Source organism: Nuphar pumila, chromosome 16 (genome assembly GCF_984573655.1).
Source record: "Nuphar pumila chromosome 16, dmNupPumi1.hap1.1, whole genome shotgun sequence".
Classification (NCBI taxonomy): domain Eukaryota; kingdom Viridiplantae; phylum Streptophyta; class Magnoliopsida; order Nymphaeales; family Nymphaeaceae; genus Nuphar; species Nuphar pumila.
Window position 1 is genome coordinate 37,331,646 of NC_143264.1, and position 25,860 is coordinate 37,357,505.

The following is a 25,860-nucleotide window of genomic DNA, read 5'->3' on the forward strand; positions in this document are numbered from 1 at the left end:
ACAAGAAGCAAGAACTATGATAAACAATAGCATCTTTTATAAAAAATGGTAATGCAATATGAGAAAACTGACCTAATTTTGTCTCTTCAGGGAGTCGTCTTTTAATTGTTCTTCGTTGTAAAGCACGTTCTAGTGCCTTGCGTTGCTTCTCTATGGCTTCCTTCTCAGCAACGTGCTTGATAAGAACATCACCCTGCTTTGGCTTTTCTTGAACAATGGACCATACTTCATCAGGCTTGGGCAAGCTCAAAGCTGGATAATCGGTTAATTCTTCAGAAACATTCACTTTTCTAGGAGGAAATCTTGGCAAGATAGATCTAATTCTGCGAGCCATGTAGTCGGGAATCTCTCTTCGAGGACCATCTGCGAGTAATTTCCATTTTTCGGAATCATCATCAGTCAAGAAATCTACTCTTCCACCATTAGCCATAAAAGCAACTTCTTCAACTCCATCAAGGGTTCTTCCCTCCTGTAATAGTGATTCAGCAGATTCTGCCCTCTGTCTCCAGACACTTAAAGCAGTCTGAGATGTCCTCAAAGACCGTTCAAGAGCTGCACATCTTCGCAGGTAGGCTTCATCTTTCATATGCATAGCCATTTTTGCTGCATCAACAGCAGACATAATACTTTCCATCTCAAGCTTGAAAGCCTTGGTGATTGCCTTTTCCCTTCCTGCTGCTTCACGCTTAAATTTCTCCAGCATCGTCTTGGTTTCCTCCTGCAGCTGTGAAGATAGTCTCTTGGTTGCCTCCTGAAGATCAATCAGGGCTTTCTCTGCATTACTTGCACGAACCTCTGCTGCACTAGCTTTTGCTTCAACAATTCCTAATTCTGATTTCAGTTTTTCAACCTCACTTTGCTTAATCAATAACTGATTTTCTAGATCACGTACAATGTTCTGTAGTTGCAAATTAAGAGATTGGAGAGGCACAATCTCATCTACTACATGAGACTCCTCCGAGAGTGCAACCATGGCATTTTTTGCTTGCTGGCTGGCTTGTTCTGTTACTGAGATGACCTTGCTGAATGTATCTTCTGACTGTTTGATGATAGATGATATCGCTGCCTGGGTAGCATTTCTGATCTGTTCCTCTATATGATATGCTGCTTCTGCAGCAGATGTTTCAGCAGCTGAGACTCTCAGCTGAGCATCCTCTAATATGTGAGAGGTAGCTTGCTGGAATGCAATCTCAGCCAACTTCTCAACTTGCAGTGCAAGTTCAACAGCATCCTGTTTTGCAAGAATCAATTTGGACTCCACTGCAAACTTCTCATCCAGTGATTCTTGGAGCTTCTGATTGAACATAGATTTGGCAGCTTCAAGTTCAGAAACTGCTACTTCTTGATTATGACGTAGAGAAACAGCATATTCCTGTTGCTTAGCCCCAGAAAAAGCCAGCTCTTCAATCAACCGATCTCTCTCATTTTCTGCAGCTTCTAGACTGGATTTAGCTTCTTCCGGAGCAACATTTGTTGCTGATAAATCATAATGACTAAATTCCAATGCTTCCCCATTTCCCATGGACAAGGCCTCTCCATCCCCTTCAAGGAGGGCATCTGCCAGATTATCTTTTGAATCTCCCTGTTAATAGTAATTCAAGAACACGATGTTCATTTGAACTAAGAGATAGAGAAAACTTGTTATCTAATGAATTTTATATTCATACCCTGCTTGCAGATACCAGAAGTCTCGATACACCAACATCAGCAACTTTGCCTAGAACTTTGCTGCAATAATTAAATATTAGAAGGGGAACATGGGAAAATCAAGAACAGGTCAGAAAGCCATGAGCATTATGTAGCTACCGCTTTCTATTGGAAGGACTTCTTAAATTAGGAGGCCACCTCAAGTGGTGGTTTCGTGTCTGGTAACTTTTTTTGCTAGTAATGATAGTGTGGTGCAAGATATGCTGCAAGGGTACGTCATGAAGAACCACCAGACCCATATATATCTGAAATTACTAATCATATAGTATACAATGGTCTGGAATCCCCATATATCAAAATGAATTTGACCCTGCAAAAGGAATTTTAAAATTTAAATACATAAGTCACAGTATTTTCAAATAAAACCTTTTTATAATGTGTCAGACAAAGAAGAAATGATTTAAAATATGCACATTTTGTATGACCTAATGGGTAACTCTTGCATAGCATATTATAATCTCAGCATTGACTGTTCTCTCTAAATTTCAAAACATGGTAATAATACAACAACAACTACGCCTTCATCCCAAAACAATTGGGGTCGGCGATATGAACCAAAAAAGAAGATCATTCTGGGTCTTCTACATGAATCCTTCTCCTCCAATCATTTTTATCCAATGCCATGTCCTCGGTGAGGTTCAAAGCATTCATATCCTTTCCTATCACCTCCATCCATGTCTTCCTAGGCCTACCCCGACCTCTTTTAACTAATATATTTTCCCATTTTTCTATCCTTCTAACTGGAGCATCATTAGGCCTTCGCCGAATATGTCCAAACCACCGTAAACGATTCTCTCTCATCTTATTTTCAATGGGTGCAACGCCTACCTTCTTACGTATCTCCTTGTTCCGAATCTTATCTTTTATTGTATTTCCACACATCCATCTCAGCATACGCATCTCAGCTACACTCATTTTTTGAATATGATGTCTCTTGTCAGCTACACTCATTGTTGTTGTTTGTTGTTGGTAATAATCACGTCAATGTACAGTACCATTTAACAAACTGTTAACAAGAAGCAACCCAACCATCATGAGATGTATGGATGTGGCATCTATGGCATATTTTTAAAATGCAGTTTGACTATTTAACCAAGTTTTTCATACTCTGTACATGTAGATAAGTATTAAAGAGCCATGAGTTAACCACATTAGTGGGGGCCACAAATAACAAGTACACACTTACATTATACACAATACCTCAAGTATAAAAGATAAGGGAAGAACTAGAATTGACAATTGTGTACAAATTGTTAGGTCATATCAGTAATGAAATAGCAAAAAATACAAAAACAATGCCATTGTCCCGGACTGAGCCTTCAGAATGGGGCATGTTCAGGAGCTCTACTGAGTGAAAATGCATCGAGTGTAGGAATGTGCGGTATGCATTGGCTTGATCGGTGACGTGCGGTGGCAGCATAGCATGCGATAGGCAACAATATCCTCATTAGTACGACGGTGTGTGGTGGCATTGACGTAAAGAGTTGTTTGGTTAAGCAGTCCCAGCAGATCAGAGGATGTTGCCTTTGGGGATTTGGTTAAGGAACTCTTTCCTACATGTAGCGTTTGCACGCACGAAGTGTGTGTGGGTTAGGGCTAATTCCTCCAGGGATCACCTTAGGTGGTTCCTGTTGTAAAACACGGCCTTTAAAAAAATTTGAATCCGGGTTGGATCCGGATCCAAACCCAAACCTTTCCCCCGTGTTTTTTCTATATAAGCACGCAAGGGTCTCTCTCTCTCTCTCTCTCTCTCTCTCTCTCCCTTTTCCTTTTTTCGACTGCCTTGACGAAGACAACGCTCCCCTCGCCGGAAAGAGACCCCTCCCTCCTTAGGTGAGTCTGCTTTCTCCCTCTCTGAGTTCTCGTTTCGCAGGAGAAGGGCTCCCTTCTCGCTCGCTCTCTTCTTGTTTCGCAGGGGAGGGGTGTCGTCCCTCTCTCTCTCTCTCTCTCTCTCTCTCTCTCTCTTCTTGTTTAGCAGGGGAGGGGTGACACCCCTCCCTGCTCTCTCTCTCTCTCTCTCTCTCTCTCTCTCTCTCTCTCTCTCTCTCTCTCTCTCTCTCTCTCTCTCTCGTTTAGCAGAGGAGGGGCTCCCTGTTCTCTCTCTCTCTGTTCCCGGGTTGGGGTCGGGCTCGGCCTAGTAGCCGAGCCCACACCCACCCCCCTGTGTTTTTCGAGTTGGGGACGGGCTTGGCCTGGTAGCCAAGCCCACCCCAACCCCTGCTTTCCTTTTTGATGAACTGAGCCCGGCTCGGTTGGGGGTCTAACCAAGTCCGGCTCGGTTGGAGCCTAACCGGCTCACTCACCCGGCGCACACCGACTCGAGGCCTGGCTTAGCCTAGCAACCTGGGCCTGGGTCGGGTTTCGCCCTTTGCAACCCAAACACAATGCTAGCGCGTGATTCCTTCTTTTTTTCGCAGTACGACAAACCAATTAGCGCACCCCATCGGCGCAACGGACTCCACACGCGCACTGAGGCACGCGCCACTTATCACCTACACCCAAAACCGACATTCTCCAAGGTAGGAAAAGGTTGCACGAAGAACAAAGAAAGGACAATGCTAAAACTTGAAAATAAACATAATTATATATATATATATATACGCACGCTTATATCTCAAGGATGCAGTTTTGCAATCTATTTCCTTTTTCCTTTGTCATTTACTTTGTCGTTGCGCTTTTACGTGCACAGGCTTCTGCTTACGCATTTATTTGGCAGATGTACGATTTCGTACCTCGTGCATTGCTTACGCATTTATTTGGCTAAGGTAAAAATTTGTACCTCGTATATTGCTTACGCATTTATTTGGCCGAGGTACGGTTTCGTACCTCGTGCATTGCTTACACATTTATTTGACCGAGGTACGGTTTCGTACCTCGTACACTACTTACGCATTGACTTCGCTTGAGGTGTGATTTCGCACATCAGGTCATGCTTTATGCATCGCCGCCACGCTCTAATGTGCACAAGCTTGCGTTATGTGATATATGTATTGTACATACATATTCGTAAGGTACGTGGTTTGCGTACTCTGTCTAACCCTGTATCATGGTTGTCCTTTTCAAAAGACGTGGATTTTGCGCATATGCAACACTACCTTAAAGAAAAATGGATTTCTTGTAAAAATCTGGTATTTTTTCAAGAATACGTAGTTTTGAAAAGCAAAAATTGAAAACGGCTAAGGTCGAGAATTTTTTCTGAGAAATCTGCACCCCATTTTATCGTAAGCAGTATCACTAGACATGCGCGGTATGTTGATACTACGATAATTGGATAAGAGATTTGTGGCGATCTCGTAAACTGCAAACAGCACAATGATATAAAAGTGGTAATCACACAAACAGTGATAATCGCCTTCACAGGAAAGATGCTCTAATGGGTTCAACAAACCAGAGCATGTAGAATGGGCCGTCAGTTAAAATAGAACCTGACGCACCCATTTACCTCCTTGGTTCCATCAACGGAGATGATGGGATGGTACAAAAACTCTGATGGATAGGTTGTTAACAACTACGCTCCTCCAGTAGCAATCGACTCGGTGTCATCAGTCATCGGAGTTAGGGGATGGGGCTATCGAATATTATCCTAGGTGATAGACCCCCTGGACTTCTACAGAAGTTGGATGCATCCTTTGTCACAAATGCCTTTGAAGAATCCTCTCTCGATCACCGACCGTCCACTTAAGAGCGGACTCAACTAGTTCTCCGGATTATCAAAATACAAAGAATAATAGACCCTTGAGAAAAACTCAGTTGTTTCTACATTTCTCCTGTGCGTACCCTCAGGACAGTTAATATCGAAACAAAGTTATCCTGATCATTTCATTTATTTCAAACTGCTTATCACGTATAGAATCTTGTATGCAAATCATGTATATAGTCATGTATGAAATCAAGCATTGTTTAGCATTGTCTTGTTTATGCTATACTTGTGCACCTACCAGTTTTCACAAATCTGACCCATTTCATGAGCATAAGTGATGATTAGAGTTGAGTGACAGATGATGGCGTGATTGCAAGATGGCTTCGGGATCTCATTGTTTCTTCTAATTTTCATATCCTAGACATGCCCTTTTGGGCTTAATGTTTTGTACACGGGTTTCCTCGAAAAATCCCCTTTTTGTATAAACTGAAGTTTCTTTCTATACACATGGTTTTTAATGGTTGATTCGTTGATGTAAGTTTGTCTGCAGTAATGCGCCCAAGGTTTGCCTACTTGTTATTTTCGAAAGTTGTTTCCGTTGATCCACTAAGTCAAAACATTGAAAAAGGAAGATTTTCAGTCTCTTTTAAGTTCTTCTAAAAATTTTACAAGTTCAAAATTTTGGGGCGTTACACTTGTAATGAGACACTAACGAGAAAAGATAATGTCACTAAGTAACTAAGAGATGCACAAACTAACAAGCAATAGGCCACTAATGGGCAAAAATACAACAAGCCACAAAGTGGCAATTGATTAATACACAATATGAGAGAGAGAGCTAAAAAATATGTAAACTCTTATTGAGAAAAGCTTAAACAAGCTAACAAAGTAGTGGGGCAAAGCCCCTTATTTATACATAAAAGGAACCAAAGAGGGGCTCCACATAGTGTCGTTGGAGCCCCTCCAACGATCATATTTATATCCCATTGGAGTGGCTCCAACGACTCTATGGTGGACCCCTCTTTACAATATAAAAAAGAAAGAAAATAAGAAAAATAAGAAAATAAAAATAAAGAAAGTGAAAAAAGCATATCCCTATTAGATATGTGTATATACATGTGAAAAGACTATTTTACCCCTAGTGGGTATTACAATATACATATATATATAATGACAATATATTTTAACACCCCCCTCAGACACAGTGAGATCACCGAGAGTTTGCTGAGGAGAAAGTAGAAACCAGGCGGTGGCAAGGCTTTGGTGAAGAAGTCTGCTAGCTGATACTCTAAAGTAACATAAGATAGTTGAATGATCTCTTGTAAAAATTCATCTCGAACATAGTGGCAATCCATCTCTATATGCTTTGTTCGTTTATGGAAGGTGTGGTTGCTAGCAATGTAAATAGCACTCTTATTGTCGCAGCACAGCTTCGAAGGAGTAGAGAAAAGGATGCCCATATTTTTAGCAAACTTCTGAGCCAGACAAGTTCAGTGGTAGTGGTGGCCATCGCCTTGTACTCGCCTCTGTAGAAGAAAGGAATACAGCTCTAAGAGATTAGTGATTCTCCAAGAAAAACACAATAACCTGATGTAGAAATATGATCATTGAGGTTACCCCCAATCAGAGTTAGTATAAGCAATTAAATTAGGAGTTGAAGAGGAAGATAAGAATAGTCATTTTGTTATAGTTTCCTTTAAGTATATGATAATTCTCATGAGAGTGAATAGAGGTAGGAGCATTCTGAAATTGGCTTGCACTTTGAACAACATGAGTAATATCTAGCCTGGTAATAGACAAATATGTTAGTGATCCAATTAGCTGACGATAAGGAGTGGGATCTTCTAAAGGAGTTCTATCATTGGCTCTCATCTTGGCGTTGACTACTTTTAGAGTTTTCACATTTTCATCAGTTAATACAAACTTAGCGATAATGTCTGATGCAAGCTTCATCTGAGACAGAACATACCCTCAAAGAGAATATGCAACTTCAATCCCTAAAAAATACCTTAGAAATCCAAGGTCAGACATATCAAAATTATTTTTGAGAATATTTTTAATAAGCTCAATGCCCTTTTTATCATTCCCAGTAATGATCATGTCATTAACATATAACAATAAGATAGTTATGTGGTCTCCTGCATACTTAACAAATAGAGCAGTATCATTATAACAAGAGGTAAAACCATTAGCAAGAACAACTTTACTAAAAAGATCATACCAAGCTTTTGGAGCTTGTTTGAGGCTATAAAGAGCTTTGTAAAGTTTAAGAATTTTTCCTTTATCAATCTCAAGACCCGGCGGAGGATCCATAAATACTTCTTCACATAAATTCTCATTTAAAAACACATTTTTAACATCTAGTTGATGGATAGGTCATTGTTTAATAGATGTTATAGCTATCAATGTTCTTACACTGGTCATCCTAGCAACTGGGGCAAAGGTTTTCTCATAATATATTTCATATTCTTATTCATATCCTTTAGCAACTAACCTAGCTTTGTATCTTTCATATGTCACATCGCTCTGGGTTTTGACCTTATACACCCATCTATATCCGACAGGTCTTTTTCCGAATGGTTGACTTACGATGGTCCAAGTGTTAGCCTTATTGAGTGCTTCTAATTCAAGTCTCATACTATCAACCCAATGTGGATGTTGCTTAGCTTCTTTAAAATTAGAAGGCTCATGATAGGAATGTATCATCATTAAACAAGTTCTATAATTTGAAGAAAATGAATCATATGACACAAATTTTTTAGAAGGTCTACTATTCCTAGAAGATCACCTAAGTTGGGTTTCTTCGACTTGATCTTCTAAAGAGATGTTTTGAGAGTATATATCGAAAGCACACTTTGATGTTCATTGCCCTCACGCCGAGTATACACATACATGTTATTAGGATTCTCATTACGAGAATCAATATTTTGATGTGACAAATCATCATTTTTACAAGAATTGTCATCACAAATTAAATCACTTTTAGACTTATTTCTTGGTAATAAGTCAAATAGGAAAGAATAGTCAATTTCTTCTTTAGATTTTTGAATTTCAAAACCATTTTGCTTTTCAAGAAAGGCCACAATTCTTGAAACATAAAGTTTGTTATTTTGAATATCACAACATCCATAACCTTTTTTATTTTCACCATATCCAATAAAACCATATTCAAGAGCTTTTGGTGAAAGTTTATCTTGTCCTTGAAAAAGAACAAAGCACTTACAACCAAAAACCTTCAATCTTTTAAAATTCGAAGATATTTTGAACAATTTTTCAAAGGGAGAAACATTTTCTAAGGAAGAGGAAGGCATTCGATTTATGAGATAAGTTGTAGTAAGAGTGGCTTTGGCCCAAAATTTATTTGGTGGCCCAAAAATTATTTGGAACACTTTTAGAAACAAGAAGAGTCATTGTTGTTTCAATGAGATGCCTATGTTTTCTTTCGGCAAGACCATTTTGTTGGAGAGTTTTTGGACAAGATGTAAGATTTGTGCGTTTTGAAAAAAAAATTGTTTTGGATCTAGGTTGGATCCGACCGGGTCTATACCCCACCCACCCACCTGTATTTTATTTAAACCCCCAGGGGGGTTTCTTTTTAACGCAACCCCCCCCCCCAAGCCTAACCTGATTCTCCATGCTAACCTGACGAGACCCCTCTCTCAGTAAGGCGCAACCCCGAACCCCCACCTGAGTCTCCCGACTCGTCGGTCACCCTCCTCTCTCTCTCTCTCTCTCTTTCTCCCACATATCTCCCTCCCGTCTCCCTCTCTCTGCTGAACCCCGATCCTCGTCGGGATCCCTCTCCCGTCTCCCTCTCTGTTGAACCCTGATCCCTGCCGAGATCCCTCTCCCCCTCCCTCCTCAACTCTTTTCCCTTCGACCCACCCTCACAGGAGAACTCCCTCTTCCTCTCGCCAGCATACCTGCATCGTCTCGTCGGAGCTGCCCAACCCATCAGGTACGTGCAGGCCCTCTCTCCCCCTCCTGCCCTCTCTCCCTTAGTTTACATCAAGCAAGAGGGTGGGCGACCCTCCTGCCCTCTCTTGTTTCTCTCTGGCCCGCCTCCTTCCCCTGTGCCTTGCGCATGGTGGTGGGAGGCCACCCGAGACAGGGTAACCCTGGGACTCGGATGGAAGAAAGAGGGCTAGGCTCGACTAAGTCGAGCCGACCTTCCTCTCTGCTTTCTATCTCCTCAGACCTGCTCGGCGGCCCTTAACGGCAGCAGCCAGGGCGGTTGCTGGCATGGGCCGGCCCGAGCAGGGCTTAGGCTCACAACCCTCCTACTCCCTATCTCTTCTCTGCGCATTTTTCAGCAAGTCGGAAGTGTGCAGACCAGGCTCGGCCTAACTGTCGAGCCCAGCCCCTGTCACACCGTGGGGCACACTGCCTACGGGTTGGGCCTGTTAACCCCCTTCCGGTCGCAGCATGGGGACCAGACTGAGCTCGGCCTGACCATCGAGCCCACGCCCCTCCCGTTTGTCGCATCGCCCGCCGAGCTAAGCTCATCTCAATCTCCACTTTCAGAGCGAGCCAGCTATCGAGCCCGACTCGGTCCGATCAGCTGGAACTGGCTTCGAATTCGACCCCTGTGATGCAAATGTTGCTTACTCATTAAATTAAAATGGTTATATTGTTTCTTTTGCAGCGCAATAAAATATCTTTTAGCACACCCCATCGATGCAACGAACGCGGCACGTGCACCAGGGCACGAGCCTTGAAAAACCTATGCTCAGAATTGTCAGCGAGTTCGACTATCTCCAAGGTAAGAAAAAGTTGCATACAAGAACAAATGACAGAATACTTCTAACTTATACATATATATATATATGCTTTTAACTCAAGGACGTAGTTTTGAGTATTCTTGTCCAATTAAAAATTGTCATTTACTTTGCCGTCGCGTTGTTATGTGCACAGACTACTGCTTATGCAATTTATTTAGCCGATATACGGTTTCGTACATCGTGCATCTCTTACGCAGTTTATTTAGCTCGATGTGTGGTTTCGCATAACGAGTCTTGCTTTATGTTATTTACTATGCCGCCATGCTGTAATGTACACAGGCTTATGCTTTGATATATATGTATTATATATACATATATATATATATAACTTTGTAAAGTACGCAGTTTTGCATACTCCTGCCTACTTTGTATTAAGCTTGCATTTAAAGATGTAGATTTGTGCATACTCGCCAAGTCTTTAAAAAAAAGAGGGATTTCACATGCGAGATTCCAAAGCTCGTATTATTCGTTGTTTCGAAAAGCAAAAATGAATATTTGGCATTTGTGTATTCGCAACCAAGACTTTCCCTCAACCCTGCGTATCGAAAAGGCTTTGACTGCGTAGCCCTAAGTGGTACGTACATTCAGTCTTTTGTTTTGGTATCCGAAATGACTCGGATATTCCCAGCCTAAAGCATGGGACTTTGAGATTTCTAAATAATTTTGGGATTGCTTTCTGAAAAACCGATATCCCTCTCATCATAATGGTACTATCAAACATGCACAGCATGTTAGTACTACGATGATTGGACGAGAGGTTTATAGTAACCTCGTAGCGTGCAAAGGCATAATGATAAAAAGAAAATCACATAAATGGTGATGATCGCCTTAAAAGGCAAGATGCTCAAGATGGTTTGAAAGACCAAAGCATGTAGAATGGGTTGTCAGTCAAAATAGAACCTGACATACTCATTCGTCTCATTGGTTTCGTCAAGAGAGAGGATGGGATGGTAAAAAAACTCTGATGGACAAGTTGTTAACAACTACGCTCCTCGAGTATCAACTGAACTCAATGTCTCCGATAATCGGAGTTAGGAGACTGGACTACCAAAAATTATCCTAAGTGGTAGGTCTCAATGACTTCTGCAGAAGTATGGATGCATTCCCTTGAACAAGTGGCCTCAAGAAAATTCTCTCTCGATCATTGGTCGTCCGCTTAGGAGCGAACTCAGCTAGTTGTCCGGGGTATCAAAATACATAGAATAACAAAGCCCCGAACAGTATGAGTTGTTTTTACGTTTCTCCTAATGAGTACCCTTAGGACAATTAATATCGAAACAAGATTATCATGCTCATTTTGCTCATTCCAAATTTCACATCACGAAAGAAACAACACATGTTAGTTTTTGATATCTATGCACCTACCAGATTTTTATAAGTCTGACCCGTTTCATGGGTACAGGTCATGGCGCAATGACGTGATGATATCAAGATCACACTCTTTCTCTAATGTTTTGTTCCTGAGCACGTTTTTTGTAATTTTGTATAAGGGTTTCCTTTGAAAAATTCTCTTTTGTATAAACTCTAAATTATTAAAAAAAAACTCGTTTTGAATCTATATGGTTTCAATGTTTGTACGAAGATAGAAATCCGTTGTGTAAAGGAAAAGTTCGCTTGTAATGCACTCAAGGTCTATTGACTTGTTATTTCAAATACCATTTTCAGTTGAACTGCTATTTTAAACTATGAAAAAAGAATCATTACAAGGCTTTCAAAATTTTCCTAAAAAGTTACATGTCCAGGATTTTGGGGGCGTTACACAAGATCTTTGATGTATAATGTCATTTAGTTTAAGATAGTTTTGTAATTCTTCTGACATGTATTCTCCTCCGGAATCGGATCTAAAAATGGTATGTTGTGTTGAAATTGATTTTGAATAAGAACATGAAATTCTTTAAAGATGAAAAAGACATCGGTTTTGTTTTTTATAAAGTAAACCCATGTGTATCTAGTAAAATAATCATTAAAGATAACATAATATGAATATCCTCCTTTAGACATAACGGGTGTCGGTCCCCATGCATCCGAATGCACTAATTCAAATGGTCTTTTGGAAATAAATTGTTATGTGGATACAGAAGAGAATGCATTTTTCCATGGATACAATCATTGCAAGTAAATGTTTTTTTATTACAAAATTTTTCCAAAAAAAAGAAAAAGATATCTTTGAAATACTAGAGTGACCAAGCCTTTTTTGCCAAGTCTCAAGATCTTTAGATTAAACGTGATTACAAAAAGATTTGGATGGCAAAAACAAAAAATCCATGTAATATAGGTCTCCTCTTCTATGTCCTTGCCCAATCTGCTTCTCGTATCGGAGATCTTGCACAGAGAAATTGGTTGGTAAAAAAGAGACACTACATCCAAAATCGGTAATTTGAGAGACAGAAAAAAGATTTAAATCAAGTTTTAGAATGATTCTAATTTTTGGAATATGAAATTCTTTGTTTTGACCAAAATCTTTTTCAAGACTTCCCCTTCAACATCTAATGATGTTTCATCGGCCGTGGAAACAAAAGATTTAAAAGAATTAAGACTTGGTTTTGATAAAAGAGATGCATTCGAAGTCATGTGGAAAGAGGCACCCGAATCAAGAATCCAAGAAGACATACCGAGAGTTGAGATCGCGGCACCGGAGGTGGAAGGTGTGGAAGAATTGATCCTCATGAATTGTTAGAGAGTTTCGGTAAGTTATACAATGGAGTTCTTTATGTCTCCATCTCTCTTTGAATATTCACTTGAATTGCTTGGACACACTCCAACGAAAGTCATCTTTCTTTTGAGCTTAGGACAATCCGGTCGAAGATGACCCAGTTCATTACAATGGTGACAAATAATTTTTCTTCCACCATTATTGTTATTTTTTCAAAAATGAGAAGGTTTATATGTCCTTATGTTATTTCCCGATCTAGATACTACATGGACCTCGTCAATCTATTTCTTAAGGGCCAAGCGAGTTTCTTCTTGGCATAAATCGGTTAGGATTTCACTAAGAGGCGTAAAAGCCCTATGGAAAAGGGATCCTCTTAGTTGTTTAAATTCGGGACGAAGCCCATGGATAAATTGAAAAAACCTCTCACTCTCTCTATATATTTGTTCTTGCCTCATGACAATAGCACTTCCTTCCCATTGTGGTTCGAGAAGAGCAAGTCCATCCCACAATAGAGATAGAGTATTATAGTAGTCTCTAGTGCTCATATCGCCTTGCTTGATTCCTCTTATTTTTTCTTGCAAAAAGAAATGTGTCTTTTTTAGTATACATACTTTTAATGAAGAACCAAGTTTTATTGGCTTTCTTGAATTTGGCAAGATTGACGCAAATTTTGAGCTCCACATTATTCATGAATCATGCCAATATTTTGACAAGCTTACTTTCCCAATCTTCAACTTTAAATTGGTATTCTTAAATGGCTTTGGCTCTTCTTTATTCATGGTTTTTTCTTTATTTTCCTCCTTTTGGTAAGCTTCAATTGTGATTTCAGAATGGTTCCACATACATACCCCCAAAGTCTTTTACCTTTGAGGTTGTTTTCCATAGTGGTTGCCGACATTCTATAATTGGTTCCATTCAATTTGAATGAAAGATCGATCTTTGTATTTTTGTCGGCCATCATGGAGGTTGTTGAAGAAGAACAAGTGAATGATATTAAAAACGAATCAAACGTAAGTAAGAGTACCTCAATAATGCTTTCTCAATCAAGGCTATGATACCATATAATGAGACACTAACTAAAAAATATAATGTCACTAAGTGACTAAGAGATGCTCAAGCATAGAAGCAATAGGCCACTAAAGGGCAAAAATACAATAAGCCACAAAGTGGCAATTGATTAACACTACGAGAGAGAAATAAAAAGAATGTAAACTCTTATTGAGAAAAGTCTAAACAAGCTTACAAAGTAGTGGGGGCAAAGCCCCTTATTTATACACAAAAGAAACCAAAGAGGGGCTCCACATAGTGTTGTTGGAGGGTCCAACGACTCTATGGTGGACCCCTCTTTACAATATAAAAAAGAAAGAAAAAAAAAGAAAAATACGAAAATAAAAAATAAAGAAAGTGGAAAAAGCATATCACTATTGGATATGCATATATACATGTGAAAAGACTATTTTACCCCTAGTGGGTATTACAAAATATATATATCTAGATAGACACATAGACATATATATATAATATATATGTCTCTCTCTCTCTCTCTCTCTCTCTCTCTCTCTCTCTCTCTCTCTATATATATATATATATATATATATATACAACAACAACAACAACTACGCCTTCATCCCAAAACAATTGGGGTCAGCGATATGAACCAAAAAAGAAATTCATTTTGGGTCTTCCACATGAATCCTTTTCCTCCAATCATTTCTATCCAACGCCATGTCCTCGGTGAGGTTCAAAGCATTCATATCCTTTCCTATCATCTCCATCCAAGTCTTCCTAGGCCTACCCCGACCTCTTTTAACTAATATATTTTCCCATTTCTCCAACCTTCTAACGGGAGCATCATTAGGCCTTCGCCGAATATGTCCAAACCACCGTAAACGATTCTCTCGCATCTTATTTTCAATGGGTGCAACACCTACCTTCTTACGTATCTCTTTGTTCCGAATCTTATCTTTTATTGTATTTCCACACATCCATCTAAGCATCCGCATCTCAGCTACACTCATTTTTTGAATATGATGTCTCTTGGCAGCCCAACATTCCGTACCATATAGTAAAGCGGGTCTAATAGTCGTCCTATAAAACTTTCCCTTCAACCGCAATGGCATTCTACGATCGCACAGCACTCCAGTAGCACTTTTCCATTTCATCCACCCAACCTTTATCCTATGATTTACATCTCCATCAATTTCTCCATACTTTTGAATGATGGATCCCAAATATTTGAAATAATCATTCACCGGTATATCTTGCTCACCAAGCTTCACTACACTCCCATCACTACTTCGTTGCTTACTAAACCGACATTCCATATATTCAGTCTTACTCTTACTCAACTTAAAACCTCTAGCTTCCAATGTCTGTCTCCATAATTCTAACTTAGCATTAACCCCAGCTCTAGACTCATCAATCAAAACAATATCATCAGCAAACAACATACACCACGGTACATTTTCTTGAATTGATCTCGTAAGCTCATCCATCACTATCGCAAATAGGAAAGGGCTTACAGCAGATCCTTGATGTAACCCAACCGTTATCGGGAAATTGGTTGTCACCCCTCCACAAGTGCGGACATTGGTTACTACTCCTTCATACATATCTTTAATTATACTAATGTACTTGAGAGAAACACCTTTCTTCATCATTGTCCACCAGAGAACGTCCCTAGGTACTCTATCGTATGCCTTCTCTAAATCAATAAAAACCATATGCAAATCTTTGTTCCTCTCTCTATATCTTTCAATAAGTTGTCTAAGAAGATGTATAGCTTCCATAGTTGATCTTCCAGGCATAAAACCAAATTGATTCTCCGATATCACGACAACCTTCCTCAACCTAGACTCAATCACCCTCTCCCAAAGTTTCATAGTATGACTCATGAGTTTTATACCACGATAGTTTGTGCAATCTTGTATATCACCCTTATTCTTATATAAAGGCACCAAAGTACTCTTCCTCCACTCATTAGGCATCTTATTTGTTCGCCAAATCAAGTTAAAAAGATTTGTCAACCATTCTAAACCTTTCTCTCCCAAGCATTTCCAAGCCTCGATAGGTATACCATCTGGGCCAACTGCCCTTCTTGATTTCATTTTCTTCAAAGCCTCTGCAATTTTTTTCTTTTGAATCTTGCGCATGAAGTCACGATTTATCTCATGAAAAGTAATGGAGAAGTCTCCAAGATCTTGAGCATGACTATCATTAAATAGCTTATCAAAATAATCTTTCCATCTCTCCTTAGTCTCCTCATCTTTGACTAAAACCCTTTGCGTTTCATCTTTGATACATCTAACCATACCCAAATCCTTTGATTTCCTATCTCTCATCTTTGCAAGCCTATAAATATCCTTCTCGCCTTCTTTGGTATCCAACTTGTCATAAACCTCCTTATATACCTTAGCCCTCGCGTTTCGAACAACTTTTTTAGCTTCCTTCTTTGCTATCATATACTTCTCCAAATTCTCATTATCACGACTCTTACTTAGATTTCTATAACACTCTCTTTTAACCTTAATAGCTAATTTGACATCCTCGTTCCACCATGATGTATCCTTACCTAGTGGTGCACCGCCTTTAGACTCACCCAATACCTCCTTAGCTACTTTTCTCATACCACCCGCTATCTTATTCCACATTGATTTTGAATCCTCCTCGAGACACCAATCAACTTCCTTAACTACCTGCTCTACAAACATTCCTTGTTTAGCTCCTTTCAGTGCCCACCACTTAATTCTAGGATCTATCCTATGTCTATCCCTTTTGCGGCATTGTCTAATTCTAAGATCTAAAATTAAGACTCTATGTTGTGTAGCTACACTTTCTCCTGGTATAACCTTACAATCGATGCAACAACCCCTATCTCTCTTTCTAAGTAGGAAAAAATCTATCTGACTCGTATTAACCCCACTTTTAAATGTTACTAGGTGAGACTCCCTCTTCCTAAACCAAGTGTTTGCTAAGATCATATCATAGGACAAACAAAAATCTAAAATCCTTTCTCCACTTTCATTTCTTTCTCCTATACCATAGCCTCCATGGATATTCTCAAATCCATCCCTACTAATGCCTACATGTCCATTAAGGTCACCGCCGATGAAAAGCTTTTCTCCATAAGATGTCTCTTGTACTACTCCATCTAAATCTTCCCAAAATTGATGCTTAATGGAATCATCTAAACCTACTTGAGGTGCATAAACACTAATAATATTAATAATATCCGTACCTAATACTAATTTAATAAGTAAAATTCTATCACCCTTCCTACGGACCTCAACTACATTATCTATAAACTGACGACTCATAACAATCCCTACTCCATTCCTATTCCTATTTATTCCTGTATACCAAATCTTATATCCCCAAGGTTCTATCACTTTAGCTTTCTCACCTACCCATTTGGTCTCTTGAAGACATAAAATATCAATCTTTCTCCTACACATAACATCTACTAACTCTACCAACTTACCAGTTAAAGACCCTATGTTCCAAGTGGCTAACCTAATTTTATGGTCTTGGACTAACTTCTTTACCCCCACCCGTCCAACAAAGTGAGGGAACCCTTGCCTATTTGACACCACACCCGAGCGTCGGTGTGACGCGTCGCTTCTGGGCGACGACCTAGCAACCCTTGCACATTTATCACTGCCTCCGGGCCTAGAGAGTACAGCGCGTCGCTCAGTAGGGAACGCCCCAACGAAATTCTCATATTGGTTCATTTTCATAGGATATGACAAAGTTTTTATGCTGGCTGTCACAGGCCTACCGCAACCCTCCTCCTTTATCCGGGCTTGGGACCGGCAGTGTATAACTACACAGGCGGAGTTTATATATATATATATATATATATATATATATATATATATATATATATATATATATATATATATATATATATATATATATAATGACAATATATTTTATCAATTCCAACCGAGTATGGTGACTCGGGACTAGGCGAGTGAATGCCTAGGAGCCGACAAACGAGTTAGGGTGTTGCTCTTTGCTATGGCATATAATCATCAACCGGTCTTCGAACTGGGGTCGCAAGGCCTTGTCCCTTTTGTGGCGAGGTTATGTTTGAGCGTGCCCATGGAGTTGTGATATGCTCCATGACACGTGAGGCTAAGGCATTCGTGCACTTGCTAGTCGATATGGGACAGCTATACACATAAGTGGCATGAACCACATAGAATACGCATTTGGAGATACACTTGATCAGCTTCCGCTAGGCGGTTGTGCACGAGGTGCAGTGCAGGGCCAATGAAATGATTGAACACATGGAAAAGTGTCGATGTGCGGCCTTTGGCCGTTAGGCTGGCCAAACTGAGCGGTCCAGCGCATTGCGAGTTTGCGAAAAATTCTACACCCGTGACAAATTGGCATCAAAGCAGAAAGATTCACGAAGACCATGTTCGTTGAGTACGACACTAAAGAGGGTAGTGATGGTTTGTCCAGTTTACGTGAATTTGCGGAGCTGAAGTGTAGTTAACCGAGCCAGAAGCAAGTTGTTGGCAGGGTGGTATGGGTCATCTTGTCGATGGTAAGCAAAAGTGTAAGGTTGTTGTTCAGTTGACTAAGAAAACATGGATAAGCCAAAGATGATTACCAATTGTGTGTCAGGCTCGCAGGTGGATTGTAGCATTTGCCTAAGAGAGGGTTCGGGAGTAGTTCCCATAACAAAACCCCAAAGTTTCTTACCTCTTAGATGATTTTCCATAGCGGAGGCCCACATAAGGTAATTGGATCCATTGAGCTTAAAAGAAAGCTCTACTTTAGAATCGCGTTCCATAGGTACCGAAAAGTCTTCCTTTCTTCAAAAGCTTGAGAGGCACATGTCCCAAGATAACAAAAAAGAAGAGAAGCCCGATCACCAACCTCGCTCTGATACCATGTAATGAAGAGGGACGAAAGCACCAAAAAGGCAAACCACTCTTTAAGAGTGATCTCAAGAGCCAAGAACACAAACACTAAAAGTGTATACAAAAAACCCACAAAAGGAAAAATGACTTAAAGTCATAAGTTGGATATTATTGAAGAAAGAAAGAAGAGGGTGAAAACCCCATACCATTACAAGAGAAAGCCTCCTCTATTTATAGAGGAGGAAGTCAAGAAGAAGGGACCACAAGGGGGCTCCCATCTTGCCGTTGGGGCCCCAACGACAAGATGATTGGGGCCCCTTGTGGTCTTACAAAAAGCAAAAGAAAAAAAGAAAAAGAAAAAGAAAATGTAAAAAAGGGAGAGAAAAGGAAAGGGGGAGAGTTTACATGGGGATTTACCAAAATACCCCTATTGGGTATTTGGAGAATAAGAAAACAAAAAAGAAATATGTATATATATACATATATGTATATATATATACTTATATATATACGTATGTAAATATATAAGTATATGCATATATATATATATACATAATTTAACAAAAAATGCATCGACTGTAGGAATGTACAGTATACGTTGGCTTGATCGGTGACGTGAGATGGTAGCATGGCATGCGATAGGCAACAGTATCCTTGCTTGTGCATCGGTGTGTGGTGGCACAGACGTAAAGCGTTGTTTGGTTAAGCTGTGTCAGCAGATCAGAGGATGTTGCCTTTGGAGATTTGGTTAAGGACCTCTCGACTTGGATGAGTTTTTCACGCGTAACATTTTGATGCACGGGAGTGCGTGTGGGTTAGGGTTAATTCCCCCAAAGATGACCTTAGGTGGTTCCAACCAAGTATGGCGACTCGGGACTATGCGAGTAAAAGCCAAAGAGCCGGCGAACAAGTCTAGGTGGTGCTCTTCGCTATGGCATACAATCATCAACTGGTCTTCGGACTAGGGGTCGCAAGGCCTTGTCCCTTTTGTGGCGAGGTTATAATCAGGCGTGCCTATGGAGTTGTGATACGCTCCATGACATGCGAGGCTAAGGCATATGTACGCTTGTTAGTCGGTATGGGATGACTATGCACGAAATTGGCATGGACCAGATAGAAAACGCATTTCGAGATGTACTTGATCAGCTTCCACCAAGCAGTTGTAGATGAGAGGGTGCGCAAGGCCAATAAAATCATTCAGCACAAGAAAAAGTGTTAGTGCGCGGCCTTTGGCCGTTAGGCTAGGCAGTCTGACACGTCGTGGGTTTGCGAAAAATTCTATGCATGTGACAACCACTAAGGGTTTTACAAGATTACAATCACAAAAGTGCATAGGCGTAAACCAATGCCATTAAGGGCTCACAAGTTCACAACCACAATGTGCAAAAAGCACAAGTCCACTATAGGACAAAACAATAACTAACAAGGGGCAACAATACAAGCACTAAGTTCATATAAAACATCAAGGAACTAAATAGAAAAACACAAAATGTAAATAACATTCATCTTTATTGAGCATAAATGCTTAAGAGAAGCATTAACAAATGAAGGGGAACAAAGCCCCTTTATATATACAAATTAGAAAGGAGAGAGATCAAATGGGAGCACCCAATAGAGTCGTTAGGAGCTCCCAACGATCATATTTATGATTGTTGGAGAGCCTCTAATGACTCTATGGTCAAAAGACCATAGAGCCCTTGCTTAAAAGGGCAAATTATAAAAAAGGAAAAATAAATACAACAACAACTACGCCTTCATCCAAAAACTATTGGGGTCGGCGATATGAACCAAAAAAGAAAATCATTCTGGGTCTTCCACATGAATCCTTCTCCTCCAATCATTTTTATCCAATGCCATGTCCTTGAAGAAGTTCAAAGCATTCATATCCTTTCCTATCATCTCCATCCAAGTCTTCTTAGGCCTACCCCGACCTCTTTTAACTAATATATTTTCCCAGCGAGTAAAATGAATATATGTATATATGCACAATATGAAAAATAAATAAAAAAGAAAAAATTTGTTCTTAATGAACAGTCCCTATTACATGAATAAAATGACGAAAATACCCCTAGAGGATATTTACCTATTACACTATTATAAATACATATATATAAATATGAATATATGTATATATATGCACAATATGAAACAAATATATATCTATGACAATACAAATATATATACGTGTACATCTTAACACTCTCCCTTAAACTTAAGGTGTAATATACCGAAAGTTTAGAAATACAACAAAGAATCAATGAGAATGATCCAAGTCTTCAAATGCCTTTATTGATGATCATCCACAAATGCATGCATCAACTATCTCCCATTAAAATCCTTTAAATAAACCAAAAACATTGAAACATGCACTAAAATCCATAAACAAGAGAGGAACTCAAAACAAATTAGACTTTATATGAGAGAAAAGAGTTTTTAAACAAAGATCATTAATCAAGAAATCATATATAATTTTTAAAAGTTAATTTGTAGGTCAATCATGAAATACTTATGTAAACATCATAAATCCCACATAATTGAAGATAATTTTTAAAAAAACATAAATTACTATTTATATGTGATGAGTAATCGATAAACATATAAACAAGAATCATATATTTGAATAACAAACAAGTTTACTAAATTTAAAAGGAGATATTTTAAAATTTTTGAACATGCAAAATGTGAAAAGAAGTGATTCAACTATTATAAACACTACATATGCAAAAAATAGTTTCATAATGCATAATATGTTAAGAAAAGAGATACATACCGAAAACTTAAGAAAAAGAGAAGGACAATCAATACTTCACCATTTTTTGATCAATACGCTTTCCGTTGCATCAAAGGACAACCCCATCGTGACCTTGCTCTGATACCATGTTAGAAAGTGGCTTTGAATACTTTAGGTTCGATAATGAACCCATACACATGCACATGAAGTGCGAATATACCCACTCAAGGGAACAACACAAGCACATCATGTGCTAATACATAAACCCATAAAAGGGGTAAATATGACTTAAAGTCATAAGTTGAATATTATTGAAGAAAAAGGAAGAAGAGGGTAAAAACCCTATACAATGGAGCATAAGCTCCTCCAAGGAGTGAAGAATACAAAGGGGGCAAGCCCTTTTTTATAAGCACAAAAGGGACCACCTTGAGGGCTCCCAAGTGAGACGTTGGAGAGCCCCCAACGGTCACATTTGTGACCGTTGGGGGCTCCCAACGTCTCTATTGGGAGGCCCCCAATGTGGTACGAATATGAAAAATAAAAAATAAAAAACAGAAATTTAAAGGAAAAGTTACAATGCATATTCCAATTGAAATATGCGTAAAATGACAAATTACAAGAATACCCTTGAAGGTATTTTAAGAAGATAAAATATATATATTTATATATATATATATATATATATATATATATAAATAGAGATATATATACATATATATATACATGTATATGTATCTTTATATATATATATATATATAAATATATATATGTACAATTAAGGATTATATTTCAACAAATATGTGTAGGAGAACACATATTTTAACAGATACATCGAAGACGTCCTTTCTCAATCCATCGCATCTTTAAGAACCTGTAGAGAGAAGAAACAAAAAGATTCCAACTACACAAGAAAAATATCTTGCTCAATAGTTATAAAGTTTTAAAAGCAATATATTTTAAAACAAGAATAGAATTTTTCAAACAAAGTATTAATAATTTTTAGAAACATTAGATGATCATTAAGAAAGACAAGAGTATTTCTCAAGGATAAATTTTTATAAAATCACACCATAATCATAAAATCAACATATTTTTCAAGAAACCATAACATTAACCATAAGAAAAATTGATCATTAAAGGACATATGACTCATTAAGAAGAGATAAACAATTATGCACAAATAATATCCAAAGCATTTCAATCATGCATATAATAAAAAAAGAGGTCTATAAAAAGAGCTAATTAACTTCATGTGTACAATAATGTGAACAAGATAATCAATATGAAACACACATATATATCCAACATGCAATTAAAGCATATTTAATGCACATAAAACGACAATAATAAAATGCATGATTTTAATGTAAAGAATCAAATAGCCTTTAATTATGAACAAAAGTGTCTATCAATATCAAGTGCACAACATACACGTGTTTTTGTAAGAAACACTCTCAACACCCACAAAGGGGCACAAGCAAGAAGGCTCATAATATAAAGAATAAGATTTTATTAAACATCACAAGTATGCAAAAAATGCTTCAATTTTTTATCCATAAGCATCTTCCGTACAAGAAAAAATAAGTAGTAAAAGATTAAAAATTTCAAGGAGCGATTTAGAAAAAAACCACATAACAAAGAAAATGATATTCGCAAATCAACGCTAATTTGCGAAAACTATGAAGAGATTTAAATTCTCACATATATCAAGAAGTGATACTTTGCAAATTTCAACAATAATTTGATCACCCCAAGAATCACCTCACTAGGCCTATAAACCTCAAACATCAAGTGTATTAGTGACTAAAACAAAAGCATAATCATCATGCCACTAAAGGGCCAAAGACACGCACGAAGGTGTATCAGCGACTAGATAAAGAAAGTAAAATTCGTCAAAAAAGTTATATATATATATATATATATATTATAATAATATAATAGGTAAATATCCTCTAGGAGTATTTTCATCATTTTACTCATATAATAGAGATTGTTCATTAGGAACAATTTTTCCCTCTTTTATTTATTTTTATTTTTTTATAATTTTTCCTTTTAAGTAAGGGCTCTATGATCTTTTGACCATAGAGTCATTGGAGGCTCTCCAATGGTCATAAATATGACAGTTGGGAGCTCCCATTTGGTCTCTCTCCCTTGTAATGTATATATAAAGGGGCTTTGTTCCCCTTATTTGTTAATGCTTCTCTTAAGCATTTATGCTTAATAAAGATGAATATTTTTTAAATTTTGTGTTTTTCTATTTAGTTCCTTGATGTTTTATATGCACTTAGTGCTTGTGTTGTTGCCCCTTTTGGCCTTTTTTTATTAAATATCTCATAAGACTTATTTGTTTATTTTTTAAAAAATAGATATATGTATGCTTTGAATCATGTTTGAATCTTAATTTTTCAAAATTTGCTTTATTTGATATATATGTATACAATCGTGTATGCTTAAACATGTATTGTTGAAATTTAGCTGCTTTATTTGAAGTCGTGATTATAAAATCATGTTCGTATTATTGAACTTGGTTTTGTTCTTTGTTGATAAATTGTTGTATATTTTAAAATAATTTGAGATATTTCAAAATAATGATGTGTGTATTTCACAAGTATAATTTTATGAAATTTTGCTTGAATTTGTGTTTAATATTTCTCTTTACTCTTGGTGTATTAAAAGTAGTTGAAAATTATGATCTAGCTTATAAAATAATTTTTATTGATATTTGATTATTATGCACTTATGATTGCCTTAATAAGATTGTTTATTCGTGCATAAGGTATTGAGCATAATTTCTTATGAGGAGTCATTCACTTTAATAAATGTCTTTTATGGGTCTTTTGTGGGACAATAGTTATGATATTAGGTGTCTATATTGTTGATCTTTTTTATTGTACTTATGATTATGTTATTAGTCTCGTAGCATTATTTTACATGCTTTGCATGTGATTTAAATATTGTGTTACATACTTAGTTTTTAATAAAATATTAAGTTGAGAATCATGAGACAATTATGTGCTTATATAAGAGTTATATGTGTTTCTCTCATGGTTCACTTTAGTACTTGTCCATTATTGATGGACGTGTTTGTCCACTTAGATCTTTGGTGAACATGTGTGTTCTTGATTAAAGACTCTTGATTCATTGCATACTTGTTATTTACGAAATATAAATTTTTATATTGTTCCCTTAGTGTCTTAAATCTATCTGTAAAACCAGTTAAAAAAAAATTTAAGATCGGACCCGGGTCGGGTCCAGACCCGACCCGGATCCAACCTATGCCAGCCCCTCAAAAACCCTTTTCGAGGGGACTGGCAGCCCACAGGGGGAGGGGAGCCTCCGGCGACACAGGGGGCGAGCCCTGTGTGCGCCCCCTCCCTATTAAAAGACGAGAGGGGAGAGGGGAGGGCCTACGAGCCTCCCCCGACCCCCCCGACTCTCTCTCTCATCTCTCGTCTCTCTCCCCTCTGCTCTCTCTTCCCCCGACTCCATCTCCCTCTCCCTTTTTGCCGATGCAGGACAACCCCCCCCCCTCTTCACGGCGCCACCCTCTCCGGCGAACCCCCCTTCACGGCAGCCCAGGTAGCCCCCTCCTTTTCCCCCTTCTTTTTCCCCCCTTTTCCTCCCCCTGATTCGCCGGAAGGCCGGCAGGTGGCCGGCGGCCCCTGCCGAGCCTTCCTCCTCTTTTTTTCACGACAGGCAAGGGGCTCCGCCCCCTTGCCTTCCTCTTATCTCGACAGGCAAGGGGCTCCGCCCCCTTGCCTTCCTCTTTTTGACAAGCAAGGGGGCTCCGCCCCCCTTGCTTTCCTCTTCTTAGCAGGCAGGGGGCTTTCCGGCAGGGGCCATGGCCCCTGCCCTTCCCTTTCCACGTAGGGGCCGATGGCCCCTACCCTTCCCCTTAAGAGAGGGGGGGCAGGAGCCGAAGGCTCCTGCCCCCACCCCTCGGAAACCAAGCAGGGGCCATTTGGCCCCTGCCCCTCTTTTAAACCGACAGGGGCCAGAGGCCCCTGTCTCTTTTCTGTCGAGCAAGGGCTCGGCAGGGGCCTTTGGCCCCTGCACTCCCCTACCTCCTCTCCTTTTGAGCCACAGGGGGGCCTTTGGCCCCTGCGCTCCCTCCTCCCTACTCGTTCCTTTGGCAGGGGCCATCGGCCCCTGCCCCTTTCTTTTAAGAAGGCTGGCAGGAGCCGAAGGCTCCTGCCCCTCCTTTTAAAAACCCAGCAAGGGCCCCGATGGCCCCTGCACCCATCTCCTTTTAGTGGCATGGGTCATTGGACCCTACCCCGTTCTCTTTCGTAACGGAAGGGGCCGATGACCCCTGCATTGAGTTGCGGAGAAACCAAGCTTTCTCCCTACCTATCTTCATTTTATACATGCTAAACTACGTACTTTTGCAGTGTTACGCAACGGAGCCCGTTCGCGCCCCGTGAACTAAACCGACGATCACTTACGTTCGTAGACGGCTTCATTCTCGCAATACT

At 39.1% G+C, this 25,860-nt stretch overlaps 1 protein-coding gene across 2 annotated transcripts in view; it reads right to left on the bottom strand.

The window, feature by feature from the left end:
* LOC149813180 (uncharacterized) overlaps positions 1-25,860 on the bottom strand; it is a 152,779-nt gene that overhangs the window by 107,763 nt on the left and 19,156 nt on the right. For both annotated transcript variants that reach the window (XM_089992187.1, XM_089992186.1), the window contains exons 2-4: positions 1,807-2,017; positions 1,668-1,728; positions 73-1,582 (exon numbers count right to left, since the gene is read on the bottom strand). In XM_089992187.1, coding sequence (XP_089848313.1) covers positions 73-1,582; positions 1,668-1,728; positions 1,807-1,946 — 1,711 coding nt within the window. In that variant the 5' untranslated portion in view covers positions 1,947-2,017. The remainder of the gene's footprint in view (positions 1-72; positions 1,583-1,667; positions 1,729-1,806; positions 2,018-25,860) is intronic.